This window comes from Talpa occidentalis, unplaced genomic scaffold (assembly GCF_014898055.3).
Source record: "Talpa occidentalis isolate TD23 unplaced genomic scaffold, MPIMG_talOcc4v2.1 talOcc4.14, whole genome shotgun sequence".
NCBI lineage: Eukaryota > Metazoa > Chordata > Mammalia > Eulipotyphla > Talpidae > Talpa > Talpa occidentalis.
The window spans coordinates 72,554,896-72,577,329 of NW_023601433.1; the positions used below are offsets into that span (position 1 = coordinate 72,554,896).

General features: G+C 46.3%; 1 protein-coding gene across 1 annotated transcript in view; it reads left to right on the forward strand.

The window, feature by feature from the left end:
• SEZ6L (seizure related 6 homolog like) overlaps window positions 1–22,434 on the forward strand; it is a 66,000-nt gene that overhangs the window by 40,276 nt on the left and 3,290 nt on the right. The window contains exons 11-14 of the mRNA XM_054694682.1: window positions 3,332–3,526; window positions 6,210–6,401; window positions 15,276–15,470; window positions 20,291–20,323. Of these exons, the coding sequence (XP_054550657.1) occupies window positions 3,332–3,526; window positions 6,210–6,401; window positions 15,276–15,470; window positions 20,291–20,323 (615 nt within the window). The remainder of the gene's footprint in view (window positions 1–3,331; window positions 3,527–6,209; window positions 6,402–15,275; window positions 15,471–20,290; window positions 20,324–22,434) is intronic.

Sequence of the window (22,434 nt, forward strand, 5' to 3'; positions counted from 1 at the left end):
CCAGAAAGTCTGGCCAAAATTAGTTTGACAACAACTTGAAGAGGAGGCATTCTTGGTAACTGAACCTGAAACTTAGATTTGTGTGACAATTTAAAGTTGGCAGGCACTCCCACATACATCATCTTATTTCATCTTCAAATGTATTATCTTCCTTTCCCAGAGTTGCGTTCACAAAAACCTCATCGCATCTCTTCTGTGCTAGACCCTGTGCTAGCCACCAGGATATAGGAATAAAAAGGATACTCTCTCTGCCCTGGAGCCAGTTAGAGAAAATAAGTGAGGTAGTTCCATTGACAGACAATGTCAGCAGCATGTGTTCATGCTGTGGGAGAATCTGTGGGATTCCAGAGAACTCAGGATACACAGCCTGGCAATGTGACTGACACCAAGAGAAGACAGTTCCTTTTGTTCTTATTTCTGCTTAAAAACATACACACACACACACACACACACACACACACACACACACACAGAGTTAATGTCACAGGGAAGGCAGCCTTCTGTATTCAATTTTGATGCCAATCTGTTGCCTGGGACTACCTATATTGAAGATTGTTAGAAAGAATTCAGAGGAGGTTGTGCCTGAAGGTGATGAGAAAGAATGCCATGATTGATTAGTAATGTCTGCCTTGGCATGAGAGAGGTATTTGCTATGAGGATCTAGATTTAACCAGACATATATGCAACTCCCTTTCAGAGGAGGCATCAGATGGCAGGGTCAGGGGCTTCTGTGGTCATCTAGAGAATTCTGAAACTCCTAGGCTAACCTCTAGGCCTAACCCCAACTATTGGAGGTATTGAAGGCTTATCTGCGGTGGCTGCTGTCAGTCTTTCATAAGAACACTCTGACCTCCCATAATTCTCCTTTGCACAAGCAGCTACAAAGAGCCATTCTCTTCACTACTTCTTGGACTTCACCAGTGCCTGTGGTCCAGTGCATGGGAAGGAAGGAAATTGGGATTAGGCTGTGTTTTTCAAAGAGATATTCATCCCTCGTGTGTTTATTCCTCTAATGCTGGTTTAATACAAGAGTTACACATTGTAGGTCAACTCCAAACAAATGACAGTGGCTCCCTGGAGTGCCGTGTTGAGAAGGATTGGAAAGTTTCAGTTTGATTCAAAGAAAATGATGGCTGTGACTGATTAATGAGAGCTGCCTGGGCAAGAGACTGGTAAATGGTAGCAAGTATTCCACACACATGTGTGTTTCTTTTGCCCAGAAGTTGGACCATGAAGCTAATCCTTACCATGAGATTTCAAATCCTTTTCTTCCCTGGGCCTGGCATATAGTAGGTGTTCATAAAGCCTTGTTCAAACAAATCAACGAACCCCTATAACTCATCTTAGGGCTACTTTATCTTACACACTAATTGGCTTTCACGTTATCCTTTGGGTTGGCAGGACTTTGATTTTTGTCTCCACTCTAGGATTGAGGACAAGGAGGCTCAGAGATATTAACTGGCACTTCGGGAATCACACAACTTCTAAAAGTTAGAAGAGAACTGCAAGGGAAGTTGTCCAAATCCTTGGCCAGTTTTCTTATTCTTATCAAAAGGCACAAGTCATTTCAGAACCTACTCTTGGGGTGTTTGATTAACTTGCAGATTCCTGAACTGGGGTCTTTGGAGGAGGATTCTGCGAACCAAAGAACATGAAGTTCAGGTGACTTATCCAAGGCCACCCAGTTAGTCATGGAGGTGCCATTGGAGTTGGCCCTGCAGTATGTTGGTTGCAACTGACTAATCACAAATGTGATCCCTGCCACAAGGAGGCAGGGGGTCTATGACATAAGCCGTGTTGGTTCATATGGAAAAGTCAGACCAGCAAACCTTTCTCAGTCTCAAAGCATTTAGCATAAGTATCCAGTATTTGCCCCCATATCTCCCCCTTAATCCATAGATTTAACATTTGCAGCTGTGTCCCAAATCCAGGGCTTGGCTGATTTTTCAAAGGCCTAAAAATAGAGACTCCTGTTCCCCACTAAGCAATTCTAGAAGCCATTTCCCTCTCCCTTCTTCTTGCAGACACCCATGAGATCTCCTTTCCTCAAATAAAATCATGATGAAATCCCAGGAAAAGCCATTGCTTGTTTCTCAGAATGACTTTCCTGCAGACAATAGAGGTACTTTGCTTTCCCCAGAAGCACATAAGAGCTGCAAATTAATTACACAGCATAATTAGCTCCCTTCTAAAAATCTGTGCAGTGGGCACTTTGCAACAAGAATAGTAATAGTGGACTTTAGATTGTTGCCTTAGTAATGAGAGTTTGTCAGAGAGGAACAGAATTAGTCCAGAGAAAGATGCATGATAATAAGCTATGTGTAGCATTTTCTGGAGTGTGGTTAATGTTCACTGATGATATGCAATGTGATTTGAAGAATGCCCCAATTTGGTTTTTTTTCTTAGTTTTTAATCTTAATATGCAATGCAAAAGTATATTACTAATTCATCAAACCCATGGATTTATAAACATTCTTAGGATCAAGGAAAGCATATTATTTACATACCACTGTGTGAAAATAACCCTCCAAAATTAACAATTTCATGGTTTCTATGGCCAAGAATTTAGGAGCAGCATTAAGTTGGGAGTTCTGACTCGGAGTTTCTCATGAGTTTATATTCTAGATGTTAGCCGGAGCTGTAGTCTCAGCTGAAGGTTTGACTGGGGTTGGAGACTCCACTTCCAAAATGGTTCCTTCATGTGGCTGGCAAGTCAATGCCAGTTGTTGACAGGAGAGTTCAGATTTTCTCCAGCTGGGTCTCTCCAATGGTCTGCCTGAACATCCTCCAGAGAAAGCAATTCACAAGAGAGCACTGATTTTAGGGCCTAGCCTTGGAAGTCACATGCCATCACTTCTGCAATACCCTGCTGGTTCTGCACATGAGCACAACTCAGTGTTGGCTAGAACTAGGCTAAGAATGGAATTCCAAGGGGTGAGAATTATTGAGACTTGGAATCTGGCTCCCACAGCAAGGCAGGCATGGGTATGATGACATTCACGAGAGGTACGGAAACTGGGACACAGAGAAAAGTGACCACTGCTCAGCACACTGCTAGCAAGTGCCAGAGCTAGAATTCTAACTCTAAATCCTAAACTGACTTTAGAGAATGTTAAGAGAAATCAAGAGAATGTTAAGTTCAGTGGCCCATGGGAAGAGGGAATGTAAAATCTCCATCTGGAAGAATTTCTTGCAATTTAAGATTTGGGAAGATGTGATAGTTATTTCTGGAGGCTTTTTCTTCTATTTTCTCTTTCTTCTGATATTTGTCAAAGGAACCCCAAACAAAAAGACCACCTCCCTATCTAAGGATGATGCTTTTGTTTTAAAGAGGTGTCAAGGAACGACTCCTGCTCAGATTTGCCTGAGATCCAGAATGGCTGGAAAACCACGTCTCATACAGAGCTTGTGCGGGGAGCCAAAATCACCTACCAGTGTGACCCCGGCTATGACATTGTGGGGAGTGACACCCTCACATGCCAGTGGGACCTCAGCTGGAGCAGCGACCCCCCATTTTGTGAGAAAAGTAAGAGACTTATTTTCTTCCTCTAAGTCAGTAGGTAGCAAATCCATCCCACGGGGTGCTTTTTGCATAGTTGCAGTTAACTTATTGAATGTAGAAACTGCCCTCCCTCCTACTCCACCAACTCATCAGTGTGGCACACAAATTTGCAGCTCTAGGGCAGGAATCTCAGACTCAGATGCCTTCATCAGGCAGAAGAGAATATAAATGAGTGAAATAGGTTGGGTGTGATACAATAGAGAGTGGTGTGGACTGTGGTGAATAGTAATGCATGCAGTGTGTATAAAAACATCATTCAAATTCAGTTCTTTAATATACCTAGAGAAGGGCCTCCCTGGTGGAGCAATGGGTTAAGACACAACCTATGAAGCTATCCGCAGCGTGAGTTCGATCCCCAGCCAGCCAGGGAGCAACCCACATGGCACAGCAGACCTCTCCTGACTCGCCCACTGTTCTCCTCAGCAGTGTATTTTGGTCAATCTGCCTGTTCTGTTCCCCACTCTGTCTCTGGTGAATCCTCTCACGCGCCCCCGCATCTTTGGCCTGTACCCCAACTCTTGCATGTATAAATAAATAAATCTTTGATATATATATATATATATATATATATATATACCTAGAATCTCCAAGCAAAACAAGTCCAAGTTGGCCCCTGTAGTTCCTGTTGAAAATCCCTATAGCAGATAGCAAACTTTACACAGACAGCACCCATCCAGCTCCCTGGTTCCTTCTGTCTGCTCCCTGCTCCTACTACAGGTTAAGCATGGTGATAGCTGAATCTAGTGTATTGAGAAGGGCTGGGAAAAGGAAGTATTTCTGGTTTTTACACTTAGTGGCAGGGGGAGAATTTAAAATTGGAAATGGCCTCTCCACACCCCACCCTCAGCCATTTGCTTCCACCTCCTACATAAAGTTCTAGTCCACACCCTCTTGCTGGAAATCTTGGTAATACTTTGACAAAGCTGTTCAGCATGACTTGGAGCACCAATTTCACAATAATAGATAATAAATGTGAGCAGAGACAGAGAGTATCATGGGGGTTATAAACAATTCTTATAAACATCCCAACATCAAAGTAATTCCTTATAATTACAGAAACATAAGTGAAGTTGTTAAAGAGTCACAAACTCAGTTATATAAACAGATCTCTGTTTCACAAACACCTGCTGGCTGTGTGTGTGTGGTTGTGTGTGAGTGTTTGATGTGTCATGTATTGGTAACCCAAGTCCCACCACCAACTCATGAACGCGAAGTCCATTATCATTATACAAAACAATTTAAAACCTTGGAGAAGACATAAACTAGTTCTTCTGCGTTTCCTCACTTGCCTCCATTTCTGCCAAGAAAAGGCCCAAATTAGAGCAAATAACTGCATCAAGCCCGTCGTGTGCAGGTGTTTGTGTTTGCCTGCTGGACATCCCACTTGCTCTCCATTCAAGCCAGGGACTCACTAGTTGCTTTCCCTTCCATGAAAGGAGGGCAGCAGGATCTCCTTAGGACCATGGGGCTCCCCGGGAAGTGCCTAGCTGTTGTGAATGCCTCACAGCGCTTAACACTTTTGACATTAAAAGATGTGTGTGGTTGGGGATGAGTGTGTGACATAGGGGATGGAGTCAAGAGGTACAAACGTCTAGCTATACAGTAAGTCGTGGAGTGTAACGTGTGGCATGGAGACCATAGTTAAGGATATTGTAATGCATATTTGCATCTCTAAAGTTCTCATGACAAGAAAAAAAATGGGTGACTTTGCAGTAACCAGACTTCGTGGGGATCATCTCACAAGTGTGCGCAACTATGGAATCATTATGTTGGGCACCTGAAACTAATGTGATGCTGCAGGCCAAACACACCGCATTTTTTAAATACATAAGTGAATAAATATGTAACCATATGTTAAAATTACATGAGTAACAAATGTTGACTTGTAGGACTCAAGCAGCAGTAAAATTATGAGCTAGAGAGTGAAGATTTTTTGCAATCATCTGCTCCAGAGATGATTCCAGTCTTTAAAGTTTATTTAAATTGTTCCAGCTGGAAGCACATGATATGTGTGTTACACCTGTATGAACATGTGTGTGTATAGACATATAAAGATATTCACACCGAAATAGCCACAGATAAACTTCATCAGCACAGAGAGCAATTGATACAAACTGCCTTGTGACTGCTTTTCCTCTCGATTCAGAAACACAAATACCTTTTCATACCAGACAGATTGTCTACTTCATTCTTTTTTAATTGGTTTATTGTTGTCCTTTTATCTGTATTGATTTTTTTATTTAAAAAGTAGTGGATGCTTTTTTAGGATATTCAAGCACTACACTTGGCTGTCACTAGTGATTGTTCGGGGTTTTTTGCAATAACTATTCCATGCTTTTTAATTCTTGCCCTGTCAAAGGATTTGCGTTGTCTCTTTTTTGCATCACTGTATAAGCAGCTGGGCAGCATACAACCTTGTACACAGATCTTTGGGCCCTGATGCAAATGCTTCTTTGGGCAAATTCCTAAATGTGGAATTCAATTCAAGGCCCTCTAATCCTGGCTCACCTTGAGGAGCACAAAATGTGTTACCTTCCAAAAGGGAGAATAAGTTAGGAAATGTTCTAGATCATTCTGTAATTTTGAGCCAACCTGTGATCGTCAGGAGCCCTAACACACTTGGTCTGCTTTCGCCTTGTCTGTGTAGTTATGTACTGCACCGACCCTGGAGAAGTGGACCACTCGACCCGCTTGATCTCGGACCCTGTTCTGCTGGTGGGCACCACCATCCAATACACCTGCAACCCGGGCTTTGTGCTTGAAGGGAGCTCTCTGCTCACATGCTACAGCAGAGAAACCGGCACTCCCATCTGGACATCACGCCTGCCCCACTGTGTCTGTGAGTCTGTTACTGGCAGAGCCCCGGTGCATGTCCAGGGCTGGATTCCTCACTCATGGTGGAGGGCTGCTAGTGGAGGGCTGGGCTGCTAGTGGAGGCCTTCTGCCCTGGATCGTGTGTTCTGACTATCACAGGGAAGTAGCTAGGAGAGACTGAGGGCATGGATACTCGGATTTTTTGTTTTTTGTTTGTTTTGTTTTATTTTGTTTTTAGTTCATTTATTTCTATGTATCTTACATCATTGTTCATATAAATGGTGCTGGGAAAACTGGACCACCACATGCAAAAGAATGAAATTAGATCACTAACTCTCACCATGCACAAAAATCAACGCAAAATGGATAAAAGAGCTGGACATAAGACCTGAAACCATAAAATATATAGAAGAAAATATAGGTAAAACTCTACAATACTCAAATATTTATGGTAAACTTACCAGGCACCGTGCAAGATCCTTGGCCAAGTTTCCCTCTGCTCATCCTCAGATAGCCTTGCAAGTCTGGCATCATTGCCTCCACTTTAAGAGGAAGATACCAAGGTTCAGAAGGTGAAATCTTTGCTCTAGATCACACAGCTAGTTCACAGGGAACACTACAGGCAAACCCTGTTGACTCTATTTAAAATTGAGCCATCCAGGCAGTACTGAGTAGAGTGCATTTAAACTGCCCTTGTCCTGAGCTTCATGGGGCCATCCAAGCCATGTTTGCTTAAAAAATACCTGATGGGATATCCCAATATTATCTCAATTAATAGTAAATAAATGGGGCCTCCCCGGTGGCGCAGCAGTTGAGTGCTGGGTTGCGAAGCTGCCCGCAGCCTCTGCGGCACCGGTTCAATCCCCGGCTGCTCCCTGGCCACCAGAGGAGGGTCCCACATGGAGCGCAGACCTCTCCTGCTGCCCGCTGCTCCCCTTGGCGGTGTGCTTCCATCCTTCTGCCTGTTCTGCTCCCTGCTCTGGCTCTGGTGAATTCTCTCACCCTCCCGCACTTCTGACTGTACCCAGTGCATGTATAAACAAAAACCAAACAAACAAATATATGAATAAAACATGCCTCTATTAAAAAAATGGTAAATAAATGATAATTTTTTAAAAGGAATTAAAATGAAAAACTTTTTTAAAAAATGAATTGGAGAAACTAACATTTTGGGTGTGATTGGGTAGCTCACTTTGGCTAGAAAGATATATCTATCGAGTAAAATTTGAAAAAGTACAAAATCAAGACATCATAGGTTTCTTTGCCAAAAAAGTTCCATAAGTTTCCAAGAGCTCTCTGAAGAATGGGGTTCCTATTCTCACCAGCAGGGGAGTGGATAGGAGCAGGCAGAGGCTCTCAACCCTGGTGGCCTATGGGAATCACCCTGGGAGGGCAGGTTAAAACTCCCTGGAGATTCTTGCAACTGCAGCAGGCTGGGGTGGAGCCAGAGGCAGCCTAGCAACCTGGGGAGCTCAGAACCCCTGCCTCCAGAAAGCATGAGCTTCTACAGAAGGAACAGAGCCCTGAAGGCTATTGGGGTTTAGAATCCATCAGCAGCACTAACACTTCCTGAGTGCATTACGAATGCCCTTAGGGGCACAGCCAGCTTGAGCTGCCGAAGTTGCTAGAAGGTCTGAAAGGGCTGGGGAATCAAGAGTTTAACTTTAGACCATAAAAAAAAAAAAAAAATACAGTAAGGTTTTCATGGACTCATTTACACCGATGTGATGGTGCTGAGAACAGGACTTGGGTAACCCCCGCAGGCACTGTTTTCTGACTCTCACAAGTCTCCCAGCTGGTCCACAAGCTGTGCTGGACATGCGAACAAGTAGCCCCGCGATTGAGGTGGGCCACAGCCATTGCTGTTGGAAGATAACTGGAAAGCCGGAAAGTCCTGTGCATTTCCATTGATAGGGGCATACTTATTGAGCACTTGCTGTTTACCAGGCACCGTTCTACGCAGGAGATACGTGTTTCCTTTGTTACTGCCAGGAAACTAAGACCGAGATACCCACTGCTTCAGGTAGAGAACGGAGCACTGTCAAATTCAAACAAATAGAAGATCTTCCTCTCTGTTCTGTTCGTGACTTAGTCAAGACCAGGGTACTACGAGTTCATAGATTTAGTTTCCTCTGCCCACAGAGAGCAGTCACCACACAGACCCAAATAAGTGCAAGGTTTGGGTTTATGTCTCTCTCCTTGCTTTGTAGATGTCCCTTCATTAACACTGATTCCTTTACTAGAGGAAAGTTTGCATTTCTGGGTTATTTTCTTTCTTCTCAGACAGGAGGTCTTTTCTGGTAAAAACATGTCACATTACATCTAACCTCTTGACAAATGTTTAAGTGTAGAATGAGGTCGTGCTTACTCAGGGTTCCGCGGCAGATCTCTAGAATGTAGTCCTACTGCACAGCTGAAATTCTAAGCCTATTGATTAGCAACTTTCCCATCCCCCAGTTCCCAGCAACCGCCATTCCACTCCATAGCTCTATGAACCTGCCCAATTTAAAAACCTCTAAAGTGAATTCATGCGATATTTTTCCCTTCAGCAATTAGCTTAGTTCACTCATAAAATGTCCTCAAGGCCTAACCATATTGTCGCCTATGGCAGAATTTCCTTCTTTTTCAAAGCTGAACAATATTCTATTGTATGTATTTTCCAGAGAATAGCAGTGGGTGTTATTTACTGACTGCAAGACATTTTGCTAAGAGCTTTGTATATATTTGCATGTGTGTATGTAGCATGTGTATGAGTATATGTGGGTATGCACATATATGAAGAAAACTAAGGCTCGAAGGAAAACACAGGTAATGACAGTGATTCATTGAATGGGTGAAACACATCACTAACCAGATTACATATAAGTGAATGTACTTGTATGCACACATCTGTAGACACACATCATCAATACAGAAACGCATGGTGCGTGTATGCGAGACTCAGAGAATAATGATAAAGTCACAACTTCTTAGGCAGGGGTAGCATTTTGGCCTCTGAGTCCAGGCTCCTTCCACCAGCAGAGCCAGCCCCATCCTTTCACTGAGGTTAGCAGGATGCAGACCTGTGCAAGGACAATCCCAGGGGATCTGGAGCCAGTGGCCCTAACCCCTCCACCCCCACACAGCTCCTCCCCAGCCCCCAGGCCTTTGGGCAAGGTTGACACTGGTTACTTCCTTTAAGGGACTGAATTGTGTCTCCAGCAAGAGTCCTTGCCCCTGAATTGCGACTATTCTTGGTGAAAATAAAGACTTCGCAGGGCCTACCTGGTGATGCAGGGGTTAGTCTCAGCGGTATCAAGCTATAGCCACTATGGCATGAGTTCAATCCCCAGCCGGGGATGTGACCCACGTGGTGCAGCAGACCTCTCCTGTCTTGCCTGCTGCTCCCCTCAGCCGTGTATTTCAGTAGATCTGCCTGTTCTGCTCCCCACTCTGTCTTGGTGAATCTTCTCACTGCCCCGCCTCCACACTTCTGGCCTACACCCCAGTTCTTGTATGCATAAATAAATAAAAATAAATCTTAAAACAAATTTTAAGAAGTAAAGACTTCGCAGGTGGCATCAGGCTGAGATGAGGCCCTACAGGATTGGGGTGTGCGCTAATCCAGGGATGGGCATCCTGATAAGAAGAGGGAGACTTGGCCAGAGGGAGAAGACCCGAGGAGGGGAAGGCACAGGGGAAGGCCCGAGGAGATGGGGCGCTCAGAGCACTGTGCCGGCAAATCAAGGGGCACCAAGACTGGCCAGGGCCACCGGGAGCTGAAGAAGCAGGAAGGAGTCTCCCTCCAGGCTTCAGAGGGTGCTTGGCCCTGCTGCTGCCTGCTCCTAACTTCCAGAACTCTGGGGCAATAGTTTCTGTTGCTCCAAGCCCCCAGTTTCTACTTCCCTGGGGTGATTGTAGGGGGACCAGAAGCCTCTGAGTAATTCAGCTGCAGAGCCCCAGACATGAAAAGTTAAAAATACAAGCTTATGGGCCCCCCCGGTGGCACAGCGGTTGAGCGCTGTGTTGCGAGGCTGCCCACAGCTTCTGCGACCCCGGTTCGATCCCCGGCTGCTCCCCGGCCATCGGAGGAGGGTCCCACATGGCGCGCAGACCTCTGCTCCCCTCAGCAGTATACTTCGGTCCTTCTGCCTGCTCTGCTCCCCGCTCTGGCTCTGGTGAATTCTCTCACCCTCCCACGCTTCTGAATGTACCCAGTGCTTGTATAAATAAATAAATAAATCTTTTAAAAAAAAAAAATACAAGCTTATGTAACAGTAGCGAAAGGTGGAAATATCCTTGAAAAAAAGCAGAAAAGGCACCTCCTAATGAGGCCCGGCCCCAGGAGACCCTCTGGGCTGTGAGGAGGCTGCTGGATTCTAAGAAGCCCGTCTGCCTCCCGGCGGGGCCACCCTTCCCTGGAAATGCTGGGAAGGTTGGAGCTGCAGTGTGAGCTGAGACGGCTTCCCTGACACCCATGCTAATGAGTTCATGAGTCAAGCGGGGTGTCAGGAGACACAGCATCCTCGCAGGATCCTGAGGGAAGGGCCCACTGCCGCTGCAGCAATGCTACGGGTGGGGCTGCCAGAGGTGATACAGGAGGCAAGAGAAGGATTGTGCCAGCCACCAGTGCCCACGTGGCAGGGAGGTGGTGCCTGGGTTCTGGGGTATTTTTATAAGGTTGTTGGCCATAAAGTAACTTTAAAATGCTTCCTCCACTGATCAAAAAGAACAGCCCTAATTTGATAAGCATCTTTGCTATGCTAATTCCTTCCCCAACAGGAACATGTTTAACCCCACAAAACAGCGTGAGTGATACGTGTGTCCACTTAAAAGCAGGCATAGAAGGCCCAGAGAGGGTGAGTAGCTTGCCTGAGGTCACACGGCAGAGAGAGGAAAACCTGGGATTGCAGTTGGATGGGATGACTAGAGCATCATTTCCCAGCTCATCACTGCAGCCCCAAATGCTGGGTGAAGCTCTGATGCTTGACTATTGACAAAGATCTTCCATCAACAAATGCATGAAGCAGAAGAGCGAATTATAGAAACCTGGTTGTCTACAGCTTCTGTTCACAGTCACTTGCCCAAGGCCTTAGGTTGGTCCAGTTGGGACTCAGAGCCATGTCTTTTCCCTCCTAGCCCACTTGCTCCTTGCCACTTCAAGTACAGGCCAGGGAGAGAGAGCAGGAACAGTCTGGGTCTCACAGTGATACATACCAGCTCTGCTGGGTGACCTCCAGCAAGAAACTTGCCCTCTCTGGGCTTCAAGGCCTTCGTCTGTGGAAAAAGGATTAATATTCCCTACCAGACAGGGTTGTTGAAAGCAATTCATTCAACTTTCAACAAGTGCGTCCCCTATAAAGGCACAATCTGAGACAGAGGTGTGACTCTCAACAAGCTTGTGTCCTCATCGAAAAGATTCAAGAAACAATCACGCCAATAATCAACATAAAAGCTTATAACAGTGTGTCTGGCATATAGTAAATGCTCAGTTAACATTGGTTGCTAAGAACCACTCAGCTTCTTTCAATGTTCCCCTACTAGGGAGCTAGAATACAAACCACTCAGAACAATAACTAGGAAAACTGATTTTGAGCATTTTGCTCAGTGTGCACCAAAAATGTACATTTTTTTGCCCTATAGTTAAAGGGGGGGGGATTAAAAAAACAGGGTAATTTATGTCTGTAGCAGTTCAACTCACTTGAATCTCTGGGAGAGAATGGGTTGGGGTCACCCAAAATTGCAAATGGAATTACTTAAAACCTTAATGGGTCTCAATCAAGGTGGATGTGGCTCCTGTGGGAACATTTGCCAATGATAATTTCTAGAGACATTTTTGGTTGTCACAACTGGAGGCGAGGACCTGCTGCTAGTACTTCGCTGGTGGAGGCCAAGAATGCCGCTCAGCAGCCTATAGTGCACAGACCCACTCCCATCACCAAGGAATTACCCAGCCCAAGTGTCAGTAGCATCAAGGTCGAGAACGTTCACCTCAGACAATGATATTTCAAAATGTGGGTGTGAATGTCATTGTCTGGGTGTGAATGTCATTGTCCAGCAATGTCTCAGCTAAGAATGGAGCCTTAATCCAGTCTGCTAACAGGCAGGAAAAAATGAAGTCCAGAGATGTTAAGTGACTCACCCAAGGTCACACAGCCCATCCTGACCTCTACTTTCAAAATCAAGTCACTTTTCACATCATTCCTGCTGTCTTCTGGTAGTAGAAGACAGACACAAATGCTTTCAAAAAAAGGCACATGGGATTCTACTCAGACTCATCCTGATAGTTGGATTGGGGATGAATCAGACTGATTTTGGAGCCAGCGAATGCTGGACTTGAATCATAGCTCAGTCGCCTCCTTCTTGTGGGAATTTCACGAACCCATCCCCCTGTGCCTCAGTTTCCTAATCTATAAAATTGCTGTCTGATATGGTGACTAATGATGAATTTGGGCCGCCTGGATAGGAATCCTCTCTCTCCCACTGACTAGTTTGACAGACTCGCCAGTATTTCTGTGCTTCATTGGTCAGATGTAAAATGGGGAAAGTGATCATAACATCTGTCTTGGGATTGTTACAATAATTAAATAAGTTAATAGATGGGACCCTCCAAAGAGCACCTGGCTTCTGGGAGGCTCTCAGTAAGTGGTGGCTACTCCAGTCATTACTGTTGCTACCTGTAAGGATTTGGGGGATATGGGGGTGGGGATTTGAACTGATGTACTTGAATACCTTGGAAATTAAGTGTTAAATTATTAATTCCTTAATCATGTCAGTACACCAAAGCAGCTGTTCTGAGCCCTAAACCTTCAGCCCTGAATTCTGGCTGAACTGTGGAATCATCTAGAGAGCTTTGGAAAGAATGCCCTTGGTATGGGTCTAATAACAGCCAGGTGAGAAGAGCTGAGGATGCCTCCCTTTAATCTTTCTAAACCTGCTGTCAGTATTTTCCTTTACAACCAGGTCTAAGAATTTATTCTTGTCACTATGTCCCTAGGGCCAGGACAGTGCCTAGCATGGGGTTGGCACCTAGAAAATGTTTATGGAATACATAAATGTCAAGTTAAATGAAGGCAGGGACCATGTCTATCTTGGATTATCATTATATAGGTCCAGGGCCAAGGAAAGTGCCTGGCACATAGAAGGTGCTCAATAAATACGTATTGGAGTCATTAATATGTTCATTTGTGAAAGGAAATGGCAGGGCTGTGGAGAAATCCTACTGAGTAGCCACTGCCACCTGCTGACCATTTTGCTACACTGCAGGTAACTCACCTGAGATTTGCCTTCTCTTAAGGACCACTTGCTTCCCTTCCACCCTGTAAATCACACATTTTATAGACAAGAACATTGAGGTCCAGAGAGGTCAAATGTCTTGCCTGCAGATGGGCAGGTGCACAGCCAGGCCTGAATTCCGGGTCACTGGACACAAGGTCATGCACTTTATTCTCACTTTCCTGCAAGGGAATTAACCGGTGCTCTTTCAAGCAGCCTTATTTGGGCAGGTACTATATGCCAGGCTTTGCAGATGCAGCAGTAAGAGCCAACCCCAGCAGAACAGAGCTCAGCTGGAGTGAAGACTCAAAGACTTTTTTAGAGGAATCATTAGGGCATGATGGATGCAGGTCCTGACCATGATTTTCTTTGCATTTATTATAAAGGTAACACATGCCCAACCTGTTTTTTTAATGATACATCAATGTGTTATAAATATAAAAGCGCTGGTCAACAGCTTGTAGGGAACTGAATCTTGGAAGTGAGTCCTAGATGTCATAAATATAAAAGTAAGATTTTTCCCTTCCTGCAGCTCATACCCTAGGCTCATTCTACAAGGCTGATGATTCCTTACCAGTCCTTTTAGGCATCTCCCATGGATTCATAAGCGAGCACTATCTAAGGGCCTCACGATTGATTTAAGGAAGGCATTGTGATTTGACTCAAGGATCAAGCACGGAAACTGGCTGCATGTCCAGCCTGCTCTGATGTACCCCTGTGTGAACTTCAAGCCTAGAGCTGATCTTGGTTTAGTGGAAGGATTAGTCTTGGCCAAGCATTTGAGGTTCCAGTTGAGATCCTTATTATACTGTGCGTCTCCTACTCAAGAGTTCCATGGGACCAAGAATTATATTTGTTTTATTCACCCCTGTGTCCTACCTATGTGCTGGCAGAAGGAATTAGATCACATGCTGAGCCTGGAATGGGTTAAACCTGCAGATTCAACTCTCCAATAAGTCTTAAGCTACCAAGGGTCATTCGTAGTGCTCCCCCTGTATACGTCAGAGTAATTTCTGATGCCCCTGAGCTTCAAGAGTGTCTTAACCGGCTCATCTTCACTGAGAAAAACTTATATTAAATAATTAAATACAATGTATGCAGTGCTGGGGCAGAAGAAGAGCACGAAAGACTAGTGGCTCAATTACACACTGGGGGCATCAGGGAAGACTTCCTGCAGGAGGTAAAAATGAGGACTGAGCATTGAAAGACAAGATTTGTCTAGGTTGGGTAAGCAGGTGAGGTGTAAGGTAAGAAGCTGGAGGAATGTTTCATAACTTAACACCATCTATTCATTGCTCACTGAGAGCATGGAAAGAGCATGGCAAGCATTTTACACTTATCATCTTAGTGAATCTTCCAAATCCCTACAAGATAGGTACTACTAGTATTCCCATTTTACATGCGGCGACAGGTTCAGAGAGGTTGTGGTCCTTGCTGGAGGTCACACAGCCAGTAAGATTTTCAACCAGACTGTACCATAACGTGTGCCCAGAGGTAGCAAAGGGAGTCTGGGGAGTGGAAAACAGTTCACTGTGGGGAGGTAGAGAGGGATGCAGGGCAGTCGGGCCTAAGTCAGACGCGTGGGCTCCGAGCAAGTCCCACTCCATCGGGCTCATTTCATCAGCTCCTTTGGCTTGCATTGCAGCGGAGGAGTCCCTGGCCTGCGACAACCCAGGGTTACCTGAAAACGGGTACCAAATCCTGTACAAGCGGCTCTACCTGCCGGGGGAGTCTCTCACCTTCATGTGCTACGAAGGCTTCGAGCTCATGGGCGAAGTGACCATCCGATGCATCCTGGGGCAGCCATCCCACTGGAACGGGCCGCTGCCTGTCTGCAAAGGTAAAGAGACCTACATGGATGGGGACTGAGGGGCCCGGAGCTTCGGGACTAGCTTGCAGGGAATCTGAATGTGCTCCAAAAAGCCAAGCGCCAAGCTACTGTATTTTAGTAAATCTAAGATGCTACCATCATTTCCCGCACAACTGATAAAGTAACAGATTGCTGCCATTTAAACTATAACACGTGCCGTCTTAGCATTTTTACTTACTGAAGTGAGCTCTCTTCTAAGTTGTTGTCAGAACCCGGAGCCAGCCTGCCTTTCACTCCCCCTTCCAAAAGATGGCTTAGATGCTTCCCATCTGCTGAATCCACTTCTCACAATCACTTGACTCCCCAGGGTAGCTTGGGCTTCCTGTTTGATTTGGGGTTATTCTCCCACCAATTCCCCAAAAGCTGATGAAGCCTGGATGAGCGAGAGCCCGCACGGAGATCATGGGCACCACCTGGTGGTAGAGATAACAAACCGTTGATTCGAAGACACCCCATCTCGGAGATGGTAAAAAGGGAGGGGATGTATTTTAGTTCATTGAAATTAAGTTGTGTCACACCCAGTTGGTTTGAGCCCGTTTATCTGGGTATTTGGGGTGTGCAATTAGTACACCCTAAATGCATTCAGTGTTTTGGACCAGCGAATCCTAACCTTTTATTAAGTTAATGCCCCTTGGAGAATCACACAAAAAAACTCAGAAATATTGCACCTGGTAGAAAGCGTGCAACTTTACATTTCTACTTGGGTACCCATAACTTCAGTGGATCCCCAAGTGCCTTATTCATGAACTCCAAATATTTTAAGACTTAAAAATACTTTCCCCGTTGTATTTCTTGTTCAGGGGTATAGACAAAATAATTCAAAACAAGTGTTCAAGCCAATTCTTGTACATGAATGTGCAAGGCAGCACTATACACAAAACACGGAAATAACCCAATGTCCATCAACGAATGGATAAGCAAAATATGGCATATTCATTAAAAAAGAATATTATTCAGCCCTAAAAAGGAGTGAAAAGCTGATGCCTGTTTGTAGTGCCAGCAGGAAGGCACAGTTCAGGATCTCTATGGTTGGAGCAGATGGGTAAAGGAGGGTCCTGGAGCCCTCGGTGGCTTTTCCAGGCTTTTATTGGGATTTTACCAGGTACATGGCAGGCAGGGGTGCCAGGGGGCTGGCAGGCCTTCTAGCTCCCAGCAAGTCCTCACTCTTTATTGGGCATTCCGGCAATCTCTCGTGGCCTCGTTCTCTCTCTTCTGCTCATTCGCTTTCATTCCCTTCCTGTCTCGCATGTTCCCCTCCATCCCCGTGACGCCGCCCTTACAGGCCCAGTCTCAGCCCAGGTTTACCCACTTCCCCACTCCAGGTGCCCGCCATCAGGCATGCATTCAGGACCACTGGGATCCATCCTTAATCCTGAAGGCAGGAGGGCAGAAAAGCCTGATAATCACTTCCCCTACACTGGTACAACACGCGTGAACCTTGAGACACTATGCTTAGTGAAAGAAGCTGGGAACAAATGATCACAAATTCTCTATTTATATGAATATCCCAAATAGGCAGATCCTGAGAGAGAGTGAATTGGCGTTACCCTGGGGCTGAGGGGCGGGAGGAGTAACTGCTTCATTGGTCCAGTTTCCTTTCGAAATGGTGAAAAAGCTTTAGAACTAGAGGTGATTGTGGTACCATATGGCTAATGTGCTAAATGCCACTGAATTATACATTTTAAAATGTTTTCATTAAAAAAATAAATTAATAAAGCATTTGGCTTATTTAGGAAAGAATTGTAGGTAACAATTTGAGAATATCGTTAAATTTACATATTGTATAAGTGTGGGGCCGGAGCTGCTTTTTCCAGTTGTCACGGAGCTACAGCAGCTGGCTTGGACCAGTGAGGTGAGAAACGCAGGACAGAAAGTCATTGGGCGGAGGACACTGGAGAGAAAAGACAGAAATTATGTACTTCTAGACCTTTGTGAAATATCAGTAAATGTCTTTTTTTTAATGAGTTACTCTTATGTTTTGAGAATTTTACCTGTTTTTTCGGTTGTAGCGCAAGGAAGAGCACAGAGCAGATGTCTATAATTCAAGCAGACAAGTGAAGGAGAGTCCTGGAGCCCTCGGTGGCTTTTTCAGGCTTTTATTGAGTTTACCAGGTACACGGCAGGCAGGGGTGCTGGGGGGCCATGAGGCTGGCAGGCCTCCCAGCCCCTGGCGTATCTTCACTCTTTCTGGGCTCGCCGGCCTTCTCTCGGAGCCTCTGCTTCTCTGCTTGCTCTGCTGCTTCTGGTGGTTCCGTTCTCCTGGTATCCCCATGACACCGCCATTATAAGCCCAGTCTCTCGGCCCAGGTGTACCCACCTATGTAGGACCACACCCTACTCCAGGTGGCCGCCATCAGGCATGCAATCAGGACCGCAGGGATCCATCATCAATCCTAATGGCGGGAGGGCAGAAAAGCCTGACAATTATTTACCCTGCATCAATGTTTTCCTGAATCACCCAGTTAAGCCTCTAAGACAGGTGAGTTATCTTCTACACTTAGAGATGAAAAAGAAGAGGCTCAGAGAAATTAAGTGACTTCCCCAAAGCCACACAGCTGGAACGAGAGGAATTCACAGGGGAGGATTGTAAATTCCCTGCCTTTTCCACAGCCAGGTCGTCAGGGCGCACTTCAGGAATGTCTACTTGCATCTCAACCAGCCAGTCCCTGAGCATCAGAATCAGCCAGAGAGTTCATTAGAAAGACATTCTGGGTCTGCACAGTCAGAGTCACTGACGGGGGCAGGGAGGCTGAAATGATTGCCTTACCAAATTCTAGGTTGTTGAAATCTGCACTTTGAATTTGAGAACCACTGAAGGCTGCGGGCTCCAAACAGAGGGCACTGGCATCAACATATTCCCGGACTTTTCCGTGGAGGTGTCCATTCACTGGGTTCAGCGCAGGACCCAGGGAGCAGATTTATCCACCGGTGAGGTTTGTCACCCACCAGTGTAGGAAACACCAGCATAAAGGATGTGATTTACTCAGCTAGGAGTTAAGCTGGGCTTATCCTATGGAGAGCAAATGCTTTGTCGAAGCAGTTCTTAATAAGAGGCCAAGGGGTCCATTGAAAGAGCAGAGAAAACTAAGAAAGCAGCAATTAGGATGTAAGAGAGCTGCCTGCCTCCACCCCCACTTCCTGCCATAATTTTGATTAAAGCCCTGCATTTTGAATTTATTTTCCATTGCACAAACTAAACGGGCTCTGTAGCTGGTTTCCTGAGTAAAGATTTCCCGTGATGATTCTAGCATAGTCCCAATAGGAGTTAACTTAGTGTTGTTGGTAAGTTTTCTGAGAGGGTAGGGGTAACTAGAGTTTGTTTTTAAGACACCTAAGTAAGAATACCACACAAGGACCATTTCTGACTCTATACATTATCTGCCCAGTGACTTTTTGGGTTAATTACAACAGTATCTTATGCAGGAAGTAGAAGAAAGCCAAGTTAAAAACGAAGCATCACAGTTCCTCCCTCCACCCCCCACGCCCCAGAAGCCAGCTCTGTCCCTAATGTCCATCCCTGTGAGTGTCCAGTCTCATCTTGCCTTTGAGTTATACAAATAAACATACTGTAATAAACAACTAGAGGGTGTTCACTTATCAAAAAAGAAGTCATCGACTATATATTGGGTTGTCAGAAAATTCATGACATTTTCTTTTCTATATTTTTCAAGCAAAATATTGCCTCATGACTTTTCTGAAACCCAATAGTACTCTGTTTAGCTTTTCCCCACTTACAGACATCTCTCTAGTTAGGAAAATAAAAACACACATATAATTCTGCTTTATCTTTGTAACTGCTGTGCGTTGTTATACGTGCATCATAATGCACCCACCTTTCCCCTGTGGATGGCACATGATTAAAGCTGGGCCTTGGTGCCGCCCCCTTTCACCCCTTGAAACACAATCTTTTCATCTAAGCCTTTCCTCGAGGGACTGTGCTTCCTTGAAACCCATCCATGGTAGGGAGCTTGTCCTGCTCAGCCACCATGATGCCTCCAATGCCGGAGAGCAGAGATGCCAGCCTCCCACCATCTCAAGCTTCCAGAGTAAATGCACAGGGAATGCAGGGAAACAAATGAATTCCAGAGAGTTCTGGTCTGTGGCAATGTATGAATGAAAATAGTTTCACATAGAATATAAATCCTAGTCAAGTAAATTTGGAATAGAAAAGAAATCAGAAAGGGTCACATACATGTGTGTTTCCAAGCAGGAAGACTTTCCTCTCGCGTTGGATTGGGGGTTTTGGCTTTTGCCCTGAGCCTCCCCAGTCATCATCCTTGGTTCTCCTTGAAAGCAGCAAAAAGGCCTGAAGAGCATGGTGCAGAGCAGAGGTCAGAGAAAGTCTAGCAGCCCCAGGGTGAAATCCTGCATCTTCGCTGGGAAGCTGCCTGGCACTGCAGAAGTTGCTTCACTCCTCCAAGCCACTGTTTGGATAGTGGCTTTTTGGGGTGATGGCAGCATCCAGCTCCTGAGAGTGTCCGGAGGGTCAAATGAGCAGATATCACCGCAGCTCTTCAAAAGATGCCTGACCCGGGCGAGTGCTCAGTGGTCACGCACTGCTCTTGCCAGTGCCCTGTGCCTGTCATATTTCTCTCACCTCTCTCAGACCTGAGGAAGGGAATCTGTCCAGGCCTTTCCACTCAGGCCAGCAGCCAGAGAAATATTCTGGATTAAAAGGATTCCTGATTAAAATGCAGCGCTCCCATCAGCAAAGAGTGACCTGGGCTTTTGCGCCTCATTTTTGTTTGAATTCACGCCACACTGACCAACACTTCTGATTTCTCTTTCAGTTAATCAAGACAGCTTTGAGCACGCTTTAGAAGGTGAGTTCGGGAGGGGAAAATATCCTATAAATCAGACTCCTCGCAGAAAACACAAGCACGTATTTGACTAGCTCTATCCAGGTGCTTAAAAAAAAAAAAAAAAAAAAAAACTCTGCCTCTTCATTGCTGAAGGTCACGTGGAAACAAATGGTTGTGAAAGAAAAAATCATGGGGTTTACAGCTTAGGGTCTTAACGATGGCCCGAGGGGGATTCGACACTCATTCTGCTCATGATGATGAGGTAAAATCTCCGAGTCCCAAACCTGCAAAGAGCTAACCCAGCTGTAGATCTGCTCGCCCCTGGGGAAGAGTCTGGGGAAATTCAACCCAGTCATGTCTCACCCTCACCCTCCTGGTTTCCACGGGCGGGCCCTGGGAGGGAAGCTCTGTAGTCTGCTCCTCCTGAGGGAACCCCCATATCTCTCTTCCCCGACATCCATGTCCCTGCAGGCCCTGCCCTCTGCTCTCCTTTTTCATTCAGAAACGACATGTGCGGCGTGTCAGTGTGGAACAGATGTGAGAACCATCCCGGGTCTTGTTTCTGTGGCTCCTTCTCCCTCCCGCCCCTTCCGTAGGGGAAGCGTTCTGCGCCCTGCAGAGTCTCCATTCAGTCTGGCACAAAACCACTTACGCTGACTTTGATGTCAGAAATATACACACACCGTTGCATTTTAAAATGTTTTAACCAAGTGTGCAGTTGTCAGCATTGCTTCTGGAGCCAGCTGTTTGAACAAAAGCCAGCTTTCTGGTAGCGAGCAGTCCACCCGGAGCATCTGGGCCTTGGGACTCGTAGGCTCTTAGGTGCCGTCCTTGTTAGGGAGGATGCTGAGCCCAAGCAAGCAGGGGCAGGGCTCAAACTAAGTGCAGGGCGGAGTGGCTGCTGGGCCCCCTGTGAAGAGATGGGGTGTCCGGCTCTCTGTGGCCATCCTTTTTGTCTTTTGCCGGAAGAACATCTCAAAGGCCCGGGGCTGCGCAGAGATCACATGCGTCACCTGTGCTTGTGCATTTGTTGTGGTGCTAGGGTCGGTTTTTCCCACCCTGTTCGTTGGCGTTAGGGATGAGAGATGGGCGCACAGCCCGGTGCTGTTAGAAGTGGCCTCGGAGAACCGCAGAGGAAAGGCAGCCAGAAGCACCTAGTCTCCAAGAGAGGCGGGGGCTCCCTGCCAGCTGAGCTAGGCCGGGGTAGTTCTTGCAATTTCCACAAACGTTAGGGGATGACAGGAGGCTACCAGGGAGGCTGAGTGGTCTCCCAGAGAACTGACCCGTGGCCCCTGAGCATCAGAACTGGGTCTTCACGCTGGGAGAGTGATGACTCTGGCAGGACTGACCTGGGTGCCCAGCGCCCTCTTCTGGAGGGCCTGATTGCAGCAGCTCTGGGAAGGACCCACTCTGGGGAGGTCAGGAGGCAGGAAGTGGGGGCAACAAGCTCAAGCTGCCCACCTCCCCAAGAAGCAGCCAGGTTGCAGAACTCTGCTTAGAGACCGCATAGCGAGCCTCGTGGTGTGCACCTGCCCACACCCAGTCGCAGTTCCAGGCTGCTCCTCTCCTCTCCGTTCCGTGGAGTGTCAAGGGAACCTGCGTGCCCCACACCTCACTGGGGATTTTCTCCATGTCTCCCTTGAATTGTAATTTAACCAGATTTCAACTGTACACCATCCCCCATTAAAAAAATAGGGAGCCTGCCTGGTGGCGCAAGGGGTTAAGTCAAAACACTATGAAGCCATCAGCAGCCACTGCCACAGGAGTTCGATCCCCGGCCAGGGAGCTGACCCACATGGCGCAGCAGACCTCTCCTGTCTCCCCTCAGCAGTGTATTTCAGTAGATCTGCCTGTTCTGCTCCCCACTGTCTCTGGTGAATCCTCTCCCCGCCTCCCACACCTCTGGCCTGTACACCAGTGCTTGTATGCATAATAAATAAATCTTTAAAATAAAGAAATAAAATAAAACGGGCACTGTATGATGGGGATTCAAACAACTAACCCCTACAGCCGCCTCCCCCACTCCCGCTCCCTCCAAGGATGACCCCGTGGCAAAGCCCCGTCCCTTTTCCTCTCTCATTCCTGTCTCTCCTCTCTGGAGATGGCCCTCCAGTCTAAGGCTGTGTGGCGTC